The sequence below is a fragment of the Brachycentrus maculatus genome, unplaced genomic scaffold (genome assembly GCF_059751285.1).
Source record: "Brachycentrus maculatus isolate JH-2025_06_01 unplaced genomic scaffold, ASM5975128v1 h1tg000407l, whole genome shotgun sequence".
Classification (NCBI taxonomy): Eukaryota; Metazoa; Arthropoda; class Insecta; order Trichoptera; family Brachycentridae; genus Brachycentrus; species Brachycentrus maculatus.
The window spans coordinates 328,204-344,537 of NW_028281156.1; the positions used below are offsets into that span (position 1 = coordinate 328,204).

Here is a 16,334-nt window from a genome sequence, read left to right on the forward strand (position 1 = left end):
ATTCCACACAAATCACAATTCACTAGCATTAAATGAAATTTTTTTTAAATTCCTGTACCGTAGTTAATTTTTATTTCTATTCACCCCGCGATTTGTATTCACCCAGTCCGAGTATTTAAAATCTATAAAAATAACGATTTCCATAGAACATCTCTAAAATAGGCTGTTTATGATGACAGTCCGTCGGCGCGTCAGACTGACAGTTCATTTGTTTATTTTTATTTTAGAAGATTTTATTTCAGAGAAAAATTCTTAGTTTTACCATGAATAAATTTACGTTGATGCTCATTTTCTTGGCATCTATTTTGAAGCCAGAATATGTATTTCCAGATAGAATCGAAGAGCGTTTTGCAACAAAGACTCCATATCGCTTTCTCGCAAACGATGACTTAAATTTAGGCTTTTATCCAGGTAAGTTAGAGTGAAACAATATTTTTTATGCAGAAATTTTCACATAAAATAATATCACAAGTTTTAAAGCGTCATTTAAGCTAAATAGTTTGCGATATCTATGAAATAGCGACAGATGATTCCATAACCTCAATTGACAAGTGTACGAAGAAACTTGTTAGAAAATAATGGAAAATATTTTTGAAACTTATAGTAGTGATCATCTTATACCCTTCTAGATGATAATTTTTATATATATATATATATATATATATATATATATATATATATATATATATATATATATATATATATATATATATATATATATATATATATATATATATATATATATATATATATATATATATATATATATATATATATTTAACAAGATTTAAGTATATTTATAGGTTGTGAAGTAAAAAAGATCTGGATGATGATCCGACATGGTTCCCGCTATCCTAGTGCTAAAGTAATGAGAGAAATGAAAGAAAAATTACCCAACATCAAAGAAGAAATCATTGAAATGTATGAGAAAGGACAAGGTTGGTTTTCTAATGGAGATATCGTAGTCGTACAGGAGAAAGTGACCAACTAACAGCACGTAAAATGTTCAGGAGGGCCATTTAAGTCACCTTTGCTTGGCAACAAAATTAACATCAATGCAGTTAGTCATTTTTAACAAGTCAATATATAATTGTTTAAAATCGCTTTGGGATTATTCAGGGCTATATTAAGCTAGTAAGATATCAAATAGTCAATGATCACGTTTTTGTAAAAAATGCACTTGTTCACTTTCTCCTGTATGACTACAATATAAAATAACCACGGAGGACGTAAACTGTTAAATTGATACAAATCATTATTAAGCATATGCATTAAGATTACAGACTAATTTACTATCCAAAAGTGCCTTACTTTATCATATTATTAACACACTAAGGACGGGAAAGGTATTTCTACCCGTTCAGTTGATTGATGCCTGAGGACGGGAAGGGTATTTTTATCTTCTGCGCTGGCCTCATTTCAAATTCAGAAAAGAAGGAATGATTTAATGTTTTTGTTATGAATGTTATATACCAATCTCTTTGTTAAGGTCTAAACTATATGTACACAATTATCAAATACCGTTGCCAGCGGTCCGCAGGAGTAAAAAACACTTGTCCAAAATGTGTTACGACTGATAATGTTTTCTCTTTGGCTAGGTTATTTAACCGCAACAGAAATTTCCGGTTTAAAAAAATGGTTCCCTATGAATGTTGATGAATCGGAGGAGAAAAAGCTAGTTTCTGAAGGTGGGGATGAAATGTATTTACTGGCACAAAGGATACAAAAACGATTCAGTGACATAATTCCCACAACATTCAGTAATATAACCACCAAGGTAACTTTTCATAAATAATTATATAAATAATTCTTATCTTCTGACATAATTCTACTGCCATTATAATACATTATATATTCTTCTTTCGGTAATATAGGTTTTTACACTATTTATAGCCTTAATAAATTAAGGTTTAATTAAAATATAACAAACTTATGTATATTAAGTGATGATTTTTAAATACAGTCGAACTCGGTTATAACGAGGATGACGGGAACGACTGAATTTGCTCGTTCTAACCATTCCTTGTTATATCCGAGTAAAGGTATTTTTTTCATAAAAACCTATCACATACCTATCAAAGACACAAAGTATCTGGAATCAGAAAAGTCGCAATACAAACAAAATACACAATAAACCCATTACTCGTATGTCATAATTTTCTGTCAATCAATTCTTCATATAAAAATTGGAAAATCCTGTGCTTCTTTGGGTACATACCATTGTTGCAAAGTTTCATCAATACTTGTACGATCATTTTGTTCCAATTTTTTTTGTGTCCGTAATATTCTTTTCAAATGCAGATAAAAATAAAATGTTGACACTGTAAATGATAAAAACTTTTTACATACTTCGCATTTTTCATTTTGCGCCACTTTCTTTTTCACAAGTAATTTCCGCCTTTTCACGAATTCAGAGACACTTTCTGTTATTAGTAGACATGTTTATAATCTGAGGGTAATTAACTGATCTGTTCAAGAGAATCGATCTGACATTCCCCATCTCATAATGTTTATTATGCATTGCCCAGAGTAAGTACCCGTATAGATCATATAAAATGTGGAAACTATCGGAAAAAATCCCCGAAACAAGCATGACATTCATAAACTATAAAAAAGTTGTTTCTTGTAATAAAGCAGGTCCCTACAGGCATGACAAAGCTTGGAATTTGCAACATGCAATTTAAAGCCATATGCGTTGTACCTTTTTTTAATTGTCGGTGACAACACCAATTTAGTACTTAGCGTCATAAACTTAATCCGATCCCAGCTCTATCGGTCCAATTGCCCGGTCGGGTCACAATGTTTTAAAACATTAAAGTATTTACAACATTTATAAAAAAGACGATCTCTTTTTGCTCGCTGTAGCCGAGAAGTTGCTCGTTATAACCGCGAATAAAGAAAATCAGAAACCAAAATGTCAACGAATGTTTCCTCGTTATATCCGAGATCTCGCTATAAACCATGCTCGTAATAACTGAGTTCGACTGTACTTTATCTTTTATATTTCTGATTTTAGCTAAGGCACACTTCCACAGAAAGAGCAAATGAAAGTGCCAAGCATTTTGCTCGTGGTTTGTTTGGAAGCGGTGCTAAAGACATAGTAACATTTCCAACTTTGCATAAACATGATCCACTATTAAGGGTAAGATATGTTAAATGTTGATTAAGTGTAATTAACAAAATGTAGCATGTTTTTTCAATTTTCGAATTGCAGTCATCAGTGTATGTATATTATAAAAATGTACATGATTAGTAGTTACCGAATTTCAATATATCGTAGTCGTACAGGAGAAAGTGACCAACTACCAAAACGTAAAATGTTCAGGAGGGCCATTTAAGTCACTTTTGTTTGGCAAGAAAATAAATATCAATGCAGTTAGTCATTTCTAACAAGTCAATATATTATACTTCCAAGTTTAAAATCATTTGGGATTTTTTCAGGATAATATTAAGCTAGTGAGATATCAAATAGTCAACGATCACGTTTTAGTAAAACAATGCACTTGGTCACTTTCTCCTGTATGACTACGATATGTTTAACAAAGATAAAATTTGATCTTTGTAAATAATACTGATTTAGCAAATTATTTTATTCAGTACCTAGTCAAAAAAATCTTTACCAGCTTTCTTACATTCTTTTCAATTTTAATTATTTTATTTATTAATTTTCCTTATGAGGAGTGATAACATATCATTTGCTCTTGCAGTTTTATAAAGACTGTGAATATTGGCGGAAAAACGTAAAAAAGAATAATCAAACATTTGAGGAGCTACAACTATATTTAAAGAGTAAAGAAATGAAGCATGCATTGCAGAATATGTCCAATAAATTTGGTTTATCCAAGAACTTAAACTATGGTGAGTTTATTTCAATAATTTTTTGTTTGTAAAAATATTGTTGAATTAGTCATACTTTGTTGTAACTTAAGGCCTAGTATTCGTTAAATATCAACTTAATTTTCTTTGAACCCGGGTAGCATTTGGCATAATTGTTTTTTTTTAAACACCGTTTTTGTATTGGAAAAAAAGTTTTTCTTCAGTATAAATTATGGTTTAGAAAAGAAAACAGTTATGGAAAGGTGATGACTTATAAAAAATATATAAAAACATTTTTTTATTACATACTCTAAAAACCAAAAAAAATCCAATATGTATTCTGAAAAAAAATTGGGCGTGACCCAACAACGGGCTCTATGCGTTGCAGGAAGCAACTGAGTTTATTAATGCGATTTTGGCCAAATGTATGATTTTGTGAGGTGGATAAGTCCGTAACTTTGAATTCAAAATATTTTTTTTATGAAGTAATTATTATTTGCATTCACAATACGATACAAATCGGCTGTCCAAACTCAAAACACAGTAAGGGACATTTTTTTTGCAGTACGTTTTTTTTGTATTTTTGGACTAAGTAGATTCTACTTAGTCCAAAAATGCAAAAAAACGTACTACAAAAAATGTCCCTTACTGTGTTTTAAATTTGGACAGCCGAATTGCTCTGGAAGTCAAAAATTCCACTAAAAAAAAATCCACTAAAAAAATACACTTTTATTGTTTATAAAAAATCGTCCTATTTGATTTTTATGAGTTCGAATAAAAATTCTTGGAGAAGTTCGAATTTCGAAAATGACTCCGGTACAATTGGTGATATAGGGAAAATTTAACTTTGTAAATGTGATGAGATCTCCTATTCCAACAATCCAATTCAGTGCATTTAAAAATCTTTTTACATTGAATTTATTACCAAAAAAAACTATAAAAATTTCGCCCCCGGGTGGGCTCGAACCACCAACCTTTCGGTTAACAGCCGAACGCGCTAGCCAATTGCGCCACGGAGGCCGCGTGCGGGGGCGTCACTATAATAATAAAAATTCGCAAAATGCAAAAACGATAAATTCATGTTAGAAATGATACTAGTAACATGATTTTTCGAATTACCTAACGTCAAAGCGACTCTGAAATTTAGCTACGACTTATATAACACCGCTTATAATATGAATGAAAATTGTTATTTTTTTATTAATCCCTACGAATCTTCATTTTTTTATATTCATTTTCAAACTTAATAAGAATAATGAAAAATAAAATGGGAAAATCGAAAAAAAGTATTAGCAGAACGTGGTTTCGATCCACGGACCTCTGGGTTATGGGCCCAGCACGCTTCCGCTGCGCCACTCTGCTTCATCCCTTTTACGTGATAATTTGTAATAAGGGTTGGAAAACTGGATCTCGTAGTATAGCAAGCGCCAGTTATTATGACCATTCTTGATACCTACTCATTCCTTTACAACAAAACCACCGGTAATAAAACTGGAATTACTTCAATCTTATTTACCTCACTTATTTATCTCACCTATCCATATAAAAATAATAATATGACGTACAAAAATCTCAAACTTCTAGATTACGGAAAACTTTTGTTTCAAACGTGCGCCTTTGAAACAGCCTGGAATAAAAACAGCATCTCGCCTTGGTGTTCAGCATTCACTGAAAATACAATCCAGGTAATATTTATGTTAATATTTGTATGTATGTTTAAATGACAAATAATGTTCAATAGTTTTGATTCAATTGTACTAAAAAAAATGTTTATTTTTCTGTAGCCTTTTGAATACGCCGAAGATTTAAAGTATTATTGGATGGACGGATACGGGCATCATATTACTCAAAAATTGCCCTGTAAAGTTGTCGAAGATATCGTGTCATTTTTTGAGTAAGTTTTAATAATGATTATTTTATTAAATTGTTATTGTTAAGGCAGGGGTGGGGTGCCATTTTTTTTTAACAAGAATGGCTTAACAAGGGGCTCGTGGGTGGAGGAGAGAGGCGTGGGAGGTGTATCATTTTGTTTTACACTATACAAAATACATAATAATTGAAAATAATAAATTTCAAATGGCAAATAAGTTTAAGTTTCATAATACACTTAAACCAACCACTGAAATTACATTTATACTGATTTAATCAGAGAATATTGATTTTCTCTTAATTTAACAAGGGGCTTGCCGTCCCGAGTCAAATTTAACAAAGGCGCTCGTGCGAGCCCCTCCGAGCCCCCTGCAGCCCAACGCTGTGTTAAGGCAACCTATACTCAGCGTTTTTTTTCCATATAACGCGGTGGAACGGCGGCGTTCCGGCACCTTTTTTCACGGATATTTTTTAATTTAATTTTTAAATCAATGAGAAGAAACAATGTTCGCGTTTACGTAATTACAATCTATATTTTTATAATTTGTCAATAGTGATAAAATATGGTATCGTAATGAGCTTTTTTTTTCAAGTAAAAAGTTTGATATGAAGTGCCAGGACATTTTTTGTTTTAAAAAAAAGCCCTGCTTATACTTATGTTTATATTGTTTTAAAAGTAGGTTATCATCCCCTATTTCACAAAAATCATACGCGCTTTATTAGAAACCCAATTTTGGTATGTGTGATCTCAGTGATAAGTATTTTTCTACTTCTTTAACCTCTATCTGCGCCCAGATGGTCCATTCTATGCATCAGATCGACGCGGCGCCAACCGATCATCAATTACACTAGTCAAGGCAAGGTGGTCATCAGTCTTGTACTCCAGAATCTTTGATCTATTAGTAAAATATATGTAATAGGTGCGGATGTCGTTGGTGAAGGAGCTTAGAGTTAAGGGCATCACTGCTATATGCGAAAGAAAACAGAGGAGGAATATTGATTTCTATTAATAAAGAAAAGGAAAAGGAGAATAGCGGCAATCGATAGGGCAATCTGGGTAGCATACTAGTACTCGTACAATTGCGTGTATGCAAGCGGTCTCTTGAGAATAATGATAGTAATAATAAATTTGTATAATTTATATAGCGCCATTTCCGTAAAATACTACCTCAAGGGCGCTTCACTTTGAATTGGGGAAAAGGAGATAGTGGAAATGATTTCGCAAATAAATGCGTTAATAATAATATGGGCATTGAAGTATTTTTTAGATTGAAGAAAAAAAAATTTAAAAAAAAAACTTAAATAAAACACCTCTATTGATACCGTATTTTGATAGTATTGAAACCGCCTCGCCTCCACCTCCCATATGGTCTAGTGGCTAGGATACCTGGCTTTCACCCAGGAGGCTCGGGTTCGATTCCCGGTATGGGAAATATTTTTTTATCTGTTTTTTTTTTCTTCTTATTTGTCTGTTCATATTCTCAATAATAATAAAATTTATCCTAATTTTCCATTTTGTCACGATTAAATTATTATTAATTATTTTATTTTTATTTTCAAGTAAAACCGGTGGACATCTATCGGCGTTTCACTTTACTCATTCTGGAACATTGCTAAAAACGCTAGCGTTCTTCGGCTTATTCAAGCCAAAGGGACCTCTGCTTCATAATATCCGAGATCCGAACCGTTCATGGCGATCTTCACGTATTGATGCTTTCGGATCAAATCTTGCGTTTATACTTTACAGGTAAATTGTATTAAAATAATGTAAAATATTTTTTGATGTTTTATGCTTATTGGCTATTAAATGAGTGAACATATGTAAATTATGTAATTGAACCCGAATTTAATTCATAATGCCTTGTAATGGTGAGTTAGTCGTCGGTTTCCGTGGTGTAGTGGTTATCACATCCGCCTAACACGCGGAAGGCCCCCGGTTCGATCCCGGGCGGAAACATTACTTTTTGCATTTTTTAAATTTTATTTTTACTTTTCTGATTTTATAATATTTTTAGATGCGGTACATCTGATAAATTTTTGACTCTACACCAAGAAAGACCAGTTCGTTTTCCAGGCTGTGAGGACACTGATTTGTGCTCCTTAGAATTTTTACGGAAGAAACAATCAAAGGAAAACTGTAATATTGAAGAATTATGCAAAATATCAAAAGATAAAGATGATGTTTAAAATAATGAATAAAAATAAACACGTGATACTGTAGCATCGGTTTGAAAAAATGTTTTATTGTGATTTTATTACATTATACGTATATACTTATGCCTATACTTACACATCTTTTCAGATATAATCAGCCGCTTAGGCTCACAGAAATAGTATGAAATTGAAATATTTGTGGAAATAATAAAAACACAAATATTTCTCTTTAAAAAAATTATAAGTATAAAAATCTTTATACGAATTAAATGTATTTTTTATATGATCAATACAAAATATATAACAATAGGAATGTTCAATTATAATAACTGAGGATAATACACATTTAGAGCTACCCTTCAGACATGTGCTTCCTTCAGCACAAATCCAATAATATGTACATATTCTAACTTTAGAGTAGGCACTTTTCGAATATTTTTAATAAAACAAAATGTTACTATGAGATTATTTTCATAATAGATAATTCTATTTATAACTTTTTAACCTTTTTTTATCCAATATATATTAATTTATTACATATGTAAACTAACTTAATTTTAACTGATTTTGGGTCACTGACTGATATAAGTAAACCTACTGCGAAAAAAAAAGTAATATGGTTCTTTATAAAAAGTAAAAAATTTCAAATGATTTTGACAAAGCAGCAAATGTTGATATGTATGATAAATTAATTCACAATGTAATAGTTTTTTTTGTTGTTATCAATGTTTAAAATGATTTTCCATTTTTTTATAACAGTGTTAATTATGCATCCTATATAACGTAATTATGAAACTGGTTATTGTAAAATAAATTTAATTAACTACGTTGTCGCAAATATATCGATTTGCTAAAATTGATCACCCCAATATATGTAATATTCCAGAAATTTTTTAATTAAAAAAAAAATTCAAAATATAATATTAACGCCAAAAGGTTATTGAAAATTTTCAGGTTATCGATAGTTTTCAAAATAATATCACAGTGCGGTAACATTCAAGCATTTTCTACAACACGACTTCCGATAATTTCTTGCGACATATTATCGGATTTCATTTATAATATTTTACCAAGGTCATGTAGGATTGTTTTGTAATTCTATGTTTTTCTTAAATAATCTCAAAGAAAAAAATCCGGCGTTATTAATTTTTAATTTAAATTTTACTTGGTATTTCTTAAAATCCATCGTGACACGTATTTCGATGCATTCCGCATCACTTTTATGGTGCTTGACGGCCATTCCGCATCATACGGTGTTTGAAAATGATGCGGAATGCATCGAAACACGTGTAACAATAGATTTTAAGAAATTGTGGTAATTACCAAGTAAAACTTTAAAAAAAAATTGTAGCGGCTTGTTGCTGAATAATCACTATACATGAATATGGTGATTATCTGCAAAAATCTTTTTTTGAGAATAATCACAAATAAAATTATAATCAAAGTGATAGGGTGATGAATTTTAGGACATTTTGTATTGCCAAATAATAAATTTGTAAGTTTTTTAGTGTTAAATAGAATATTTACCCATTTCAATGTTTTTTATGGTAATTTTGATAATTCTGGCTTCATTATTATTTTATAGCTATATTATTTATTAAAATAATGTGTTAAAGATAAATAAATAAATTGAACCCAGAAGCTAGTGAATTTTACTCAATAATAAATACCCAAGGAACCTATATAACTAATATTGTGCATTGTTTATTTGACGTGCCGTAGATTCGATTATCACGACATACGACTATAGGTTGAGCATATTGATAGTGTCTTGCATATTGCCGTGTGATTAGCAAATAGCTTTGAAATTCCGGTTAAGCCATCTTTGATGGGTTGTTTGGTTATTCGTGTGATTTATGGCGAAACGATTTCCCAAAGAAATTGAGCATTTGCCAGACTTCGGCAGTATCTAAATGAATCAACAAAGGAAATAGTTAATATTCAATGTAACTTTGCGTGATGTGGGCACTAAACAAAATATTAGCGGGGTTTTATTAAGTTTATAATAAAAATACATTGTTTTGAAATTACAAATGCATATTTCTAAACTTGTCTTCACCGATGATGCATATTAATATCTGTATCGTATTAAAACAGTGTTAACTCGACCATTAAATACATAAAAGATCTGTGATCAGCCCTACCCTCCAAGTAATATCGAATCAATATAAATATCAATATATATGAAAAATCGCTTGTGTTTATTGTGACCCCCCTGGTAATCGAACTCGGGATATCCAGCACGGTAGGACGGCTACACTACAGAGGCGGACTATGCTTATTTACATATATTTTTATTTTTTCTCTACCTCAAAAGATTCATTAGATATACTTTATCTAACTTGTAAAAGTAAGATATACAAGTACAGATATGCAATCCAATTCCCCTATCCATCGCTTCAATTATTTTTTTTCCTCTTCTTAATTAATAGTACCCCCTATTCCTCTTCCATCTTTTCCATAAAGCAGTTATGTGCTCCATCCTACGTTACTTTTATTACTTTAAAAATAATGTACAAAAATACTATTAATATTATTAAAATTATATTTAAAGCATTGTGGTCAGTCATTTTTACAAAATGTTAGTACGTATATCGCTCACTCCTTTCAAGAACGTCATAAATCAAAAAACTTGATTTTGCTGGAGAATGTTTTTAAAGTTTAAAAATATAACACAATGTATTAAAAATAAATATCAAGCCACTTATTGAACTTTTTACTGTGCAACAGTTCCTTTGAGGTAAAACCTGAAGGTTTTTTCTCCATTTGAAAAATATTTAGTATATTAAAAAAAAAATAATTAAACCATACCTTTTCTTCAAAATGCAAAAACAACATTTTCTGCTCTGTAGCGGGTAAATATTAAGTTAAAAATATGTCTCTTTTGCTGGGATATAGTACATTTTCTGGGCATTCCGAAAACATGCATAACTGAAAATTGTCGATTTATGATTTATGACGTTCTTGAAAGGAGTGAGCGATATGATAACGATAATTTGGATAATTTAGAGCCATTTATTACCTCAAGGGCGCTTATAAAATAAAGACTTGGATAATAATATGATATTGATAGATAAAAAAATTAACATATGGTCATATACTAACATTACACACTATATTTTTGACAAACACCTCACAATATTTTTGAAAAACAAAACACCCTTATAGCGTGATACTTATCGGCCTTTAGTATACGTTATTCTGCAATCCTAAGTACACGTTGGTCCTCGAGTCAACTAAAAACGCATGTGATTAATATTTTGTGTAATGGTAGTAACGTATTTATTTTTTTCATGATGGTGTAGTAATTATCCTCAGAGACGGGTCTGTCTCGAAACCGGTAGACCAAAATCTCGGTGAGTGATTGAATGCTTAATATCACTAGCATTTTGAAAAATATGAAAAATATCACTTGCGTTTTAATAATGATGTCATTTAAAATTTCGCAAACGCGCAAATTCTTTATGTAAATTTTCTTCCGTCACATTTCCACGACGGTTGTTAATTCCACGCTAGTAAATATCTTTTAAAATAGATATAGACTTACTGTATATGGGCCGGATATAATTCCGAGGGCTTTCTTGTCTATGCCCAATGTGTTGGAAGTGCATACAAATGTCTCGCTTTGCCTCTAAATATGCTCTGTTTCACTTCTAAGCATGACAAAAGAGCTATCAAAGAGTATTTTTCCCTCTTTAAAATTCTAAGTACCTAGTTATTTTCATCTGTACTTGAAGAAAACGTTCACGTCTGCTGAGTGACATCCCGCGTTGTATATATATTGTCTATATCATATTTAAAAAACCAAATGCACTAATATTCAAATAAAATAAACTTGTTCATTATGAATAAAGAAAAACGATTAAACAAAAAGGTTTTCAAAAGACCTATGACGGTAATACTTTGCGCCACTTGTTATATAGAAATCTGAGCATTCCAGGGCTTACGACCTGGCTTTTGTCTGGCTCCAGTGATCACTGAATACACTTGTTTAACAGTCACCACTCCGCCCATTATAGAACATCCACATTGTAATGATTTTGAATGTAGTATATATACAGATGATTTTTTACAATTTGGAAAGTATGGCTTTTTCAATTGGACACACACACATGCATATATAAATTACTTTATGTTGAGATGTTTATGGTTCTTTCCCAGCACTAACTTCTTTGTGATAAAAACCGTTAATGATATTTTGAAGTTTCGTACATACATACCTACATTCATATTCGTAACCTAATTTTTCTAATTTTTTGCATCATACCGTTGAAGGACTCGAAGGTATGCAAAAAAGTTTGAGGGTTGTGGGAGCCTTTTTCACCCTGAAGAATTTATTTGCCATTTCTATATTATACTCCGTATACAAACAATCTTTAGCTCCAGAATACTTAAATATTTATCCCATGTATGAAATCAGTTACGAAAGCTATTAATTTCCCTAGTCAATAGACAGGATTCGTTGATTAATTATTGTATTTCTCAGAACGTTAAAAGAAATTGTTGTTTCATTCAGAGCGGTTTTATGTGTTTACTGGCTCCGTTTTCGTATAGATTCAAGCAGATTGGATATCCTTTATGGACCTAACATTAACCCTAATTTGGTTACCATAATTTTCTAACACAAAAGAGAAAGGTGCGTCCGTTAAAATCAGTTCATTTATTTATTTCATTTTGAATTCTTTCTTAATAAAGCAAAACCTTGATACAACGGACTTATTGGGGGAGAGGGTGTCCGTTAAAGCTAAAAGGCCGTTTTATAAATTAAAAAAATAATAATAACTACCTACTTATGTACTTTTTTCCACATGAATTCCACATCATGTGGAAAAAAGTACCTACATAGTTATTATTCATATTATTTTTTTTATATCTCATCAAAGATGAAGAAGAATATGGAAGTCTGACCATATTCTTCTTTATCTTTGATGAGATGTCAAAAAATAATATGAAAAATAACTCCCATAATTGGAGGTAATCCAGATTTGTGAACAAGTATTTGGACGCACTCAAAATGTTGTACATAGTTATTATTTTATTTTATAAAATACAGTTCCACCAAGAAATGTCAATTTAAATCTTAAATTTAATAAATCAAAAGACTTAGGAGCACTGTATTTAGATGTGAATATACAGTACAAAACACAAATAAAATTCTATATATTTTCTTCGGACTCTCGTCGTGGAGTGACGTTGCTATTTGATATTGACGCGCTTGCTTTCGGTAATCCTGCTTTGAAAAAGGAATCAAGGTTTGTGTGTACTTTTGAAGTTTGCTGTTTTATTTACAATCAATTAAAATAAAATTAAACTTCTTTATCTAACAAAAGGTTAATAAATGTTATTACATCGTCGAGATGTGATCTTTCTACTGATAACTTAATTTTTGTCAGTGTTGTTGTTGCCCCGGCTAGGTGCAGTCTACGAGGAGGATGGCATTATGTCTCAAATTCTTGTGCTAGACGTATGATGTGATTATCATGGCCGTTAAACATTGTTTACATGCGACGACACTTGAATGTTAGCATTTATAATAGAAAAAAGGACGATTTTTTTACATTTGACAGAATGTATCGTAGTCGTACAGGAGAAAGTGACCAACTACCAAAACGTAAAATGTACAGGAAGCCCCATTTAAGTCACTTTTGCTTGGCAAGAAAATAAACATCAATGCTGTTAGTCAGTTTTACCAAGTCAATATATTATACTTACAAGTTTAAAATCCTTTGGAACGTTTTTCAGGGCAATATTAAGCTAGTAAGATATCAAATAGTCATTGATCACGGTTTTAAAAAAAATGCACTTGGTCACTTTCTCCTGTATGACTACGGTATGTCCATTATTTCCGAAGTTCGTTAAATTGAAGTCCATTATATCGAGGTTTTACTGTAACGCGATCGAGTTTATAAGCAACAAATTTTTGTTTTCCAAATTAGAGCATTCGTGCGTTCTAACTTATCTTCCTTCCCCACCCTGAACGATGGGCTAGTTAGTTTTTATTTTAAGTAATAAACAGAAATGCTATTCTCTTCAATTTTTATGTCTTCTTGAATAATTATGCTAGTAAGATAACGCAATTTGTTTTTATTTGCTATAAAAATAAACGTTTCATCAGCACTTTCGTAAATTAAAAAAAAACCTTTAATCATTAACTTTTACTCATTTGGAAGGCAGGAAATTATACTGTTAATCGAGTAAGGTACATATGAACTTTACACAGTGAAACAATAAAAAATGTATTAGAAGAGATACGCCTTACTGTATGGTGATGGTATATTGAGATCTGTACTTATGAATCGTAAATTACCTACCCGTATGACTGGAAACTTTTTTATTAAAAAAAATACTTTTCATGATTCGGTATTCTGATATATATTAGGTATACATTAATAAGTTTTATCCGTGTTTTTATAGTAATTTCATTGGTAAATTTTGGTATAAAATATTAAATTTAAGGAAAAATATTATAAAATAACTATTATAATAAAAATCGAATAAAATATTCAATTTTTATTTATTTCTCTACTTGGTGTACCTGAGAGAGGGTTGCTGGGGCTCAGTCTAGTCAAAGAAAAAATAAATGGAAAATAAAACACATATTTTTTATACGTTTGTGAAGCAATGAAAATATTGTAAATCCAGTAAACAATAATTAGATCGAAAACATTAAAAAAGGTTAATTGAAAACACTGTCAATAAGAACGCTGTTTGCACAAGCAATGTTTGGTATCGCATGTGTTTCTGTGTCGTTAAACAGATGGCGCTGCCATTGGGATAAAAATGTCAAATTTGAAAACATGTTTTTTCCTAATGTCACATGATAAAACACCTTTAACAGAAGTGGTTAAAAAACACGTAAGTATTTGAATGCAACGTTGTGTCTAAATTCAAAGCAATCGGTGAATTACTTTACTGCTTTTGAAGATTTTAAAGAAACGGACATAATAAACATTTAATTTATATACATAGATTCTTTAAAAAAATCAAAAACGCTTTTACAATATTAAATTATACGAGTATTAAAGTAAAATCAATTGATCGAAATGAAATTATTATTCCACATTTTGAAAAGGATAAATGTATCATTTTTTTAAGAAAGGCTTTAATCAATTTTCCTCCACTGTGCAATAAAACGAAATAGAGGCAATCAATTTCCCAGCAAGATGGATGTCGGTAAATATGACAAATCGCTCCGAAAGTATGTCAATATAATCAATAAAAATCAATAGAACCGCCATTTTGAAAACAATGAAATTATAATTAATCTTAGAGCAATTTAGCGGTAATATCAATTTTGGCAATGCTATAGTTTAATTTTGGTGTGTTGTGGAGTTATCTATTGCGAGTGTTTTTGCCTAGAATTTTCACTCATGAATTACATGAAATTATAGTAACTTTAAACATAAAGAGTAAATCCACTCACAAGTAGACATAGGCTATGAAACTTATAAAGTTGAAGCCTGAGTAGGGACATGATAAACGGTGTTGCATAAGCCGTAGATAGATTTCAGAGTCACTTGGACATTAGGTAATTCAAAAGAGTTATCTATTATTTATATTAGGGTTGGCCAAAGCGTCGATCGCAGTCGACTGGTCGATAGTGTAACTATTCCTTGTCGATATTATCAGTTTTCAGTTTATTCAATTCAATTCAATTCATTCAATAATAATTAGCATATATATTACAAACTAATATTAAAAGCGTATACATTAAAACAAATTAGCAAATAAGCAAGAAGTCTCTTGTTTAAGATGTAGAAAAATCCCGCTTCGGAATACCCCCTTATGTCAAAGAATAGATCAATATCCGGCGTGATATTGTTCAGCATAGCGGTAGGTTTCCTACAGGAATAACCATCGGCAGGTTGGTCCTGTACATGGGAATGTGAAACAATCTATGCCGACGCTGTCTTAGGTAACTATCGGGAACATACAGACCAATGCTCCGGATAATTTCGGGATTATCGATCATACTGCGCAACAATCGATAAAAATGCGTAATCAAATACACATTCCTTCTAGTCTCTAAACTATTGTAGCCAAGCATACCCTGGAGAAACTCGGTCAGAGGTGCTAGGAGCATTATTCCTATTCCTATCGGATACAATATGTAATGCTTGTCGAAAATACACAATGTATTGTTGCAGCGCGTCATCTGATACGACATGAGAAAATTAGGTAACATGTACTTAAAATAACATTGCTAGCTTTACAAAAACGTATTGTTTTATTTGCGAAATAATTATTTCATGAGAATATATCATTGTCTTCCCCTTTTTAATTAATTTAATATTTATATTAATTTATTAATTTTATTTTCAAGTGGTCTGAGTATTTGTGGTATATTTTTCATATTTACCTTTCCTATCATTACTATCCTATCTGCAGACAAGCCTATTAGAGGCTTTGCAGGTTATTCCTTAAAAAATTAAATTATTCCTTGGTATTATCTGTTTTTTTAAAAGTTACACTTACTTTTGTCTTTAAATTACTAC

General features: G+C 31.1%; 1 protein-coding gene and 4 non-coding genes across 6 annotated transcripts; 3 read left to right on the top strand and 2 right to left on the bottom strand.

Annotated features, from left to right (window-relative positions):
- Nucleotides 1-174: 174 nt before the first annotated feature.
- Mipp2 (Multiple inositol polyphosphate phosphatase 2) lies at nt 175-8,077 on the top strand. Of its 2 annotated transcripts, XM_088270986.1 has the most exons (9): nt 175-411; nt 804-938; nt 1,599-1,777; nt 3,017-3,142; nt 3,708-3,858; nt 5,401-5,501; nt 5,601-5,710; nt 7,247-7,432; nt 7,701-8,077. In XM_088270986.1, exons 1-9 carry the CDS (start codon nt 264-266, stop codon nt 7,870-7,872), a joined length of 1,308 nt encoding a protein of 435 aa, XP_088127112.1. In that variant the 5' UTR covers nt 175-263; the 3' UTR covers nt 7,873-8,077. The 2 variants fall into 2 exon arrangements, with proteins under 2 accessions (XP_088127112.1, XP_088127113.1); XM_088270987.1 differs by lacking the exon at nt 7,701-8,077 and having other exon boundaries at nt 5,601-5,714; nt 7,247-7,370.
- TRNAN-GUU (transfer RNA asparagine (anticodon GUU)) lies at nt 4,763-4,836 on the bottom strand. Its single transcript has one exon. It is a non-coding gene; the product is annotated as a tRNA-Asn (tRNA).
- TRNAM-CAU (transfer RNA methionine (anticodon CAU)) lies at nt 5,107-5,178 on the bottom strand. The gene has a single exon. It is a non-coding gene; the product is annotated as a tRNA-Met (tRNA).
- TRNAE-UUC (transfer RNA glutamic acid (anticodon UUC)) lies at nt 7,046-7,117 on the top strand. The gene has a single exon. It is a non-coding gene; the product is annotated as a tRNA-Glu (tRNA).
- TRNAV-AAC (transfer RNA valine (anticodon AAC)) lies at nt 7,570-7,642 on the top strand. The gene has a single exon. It is a non-coding gene; the product is annotated as a tRNA-Val (tRNA).
- Nucleotides 8,078-16,334: the final 8,257 nt, after the last annotated feature.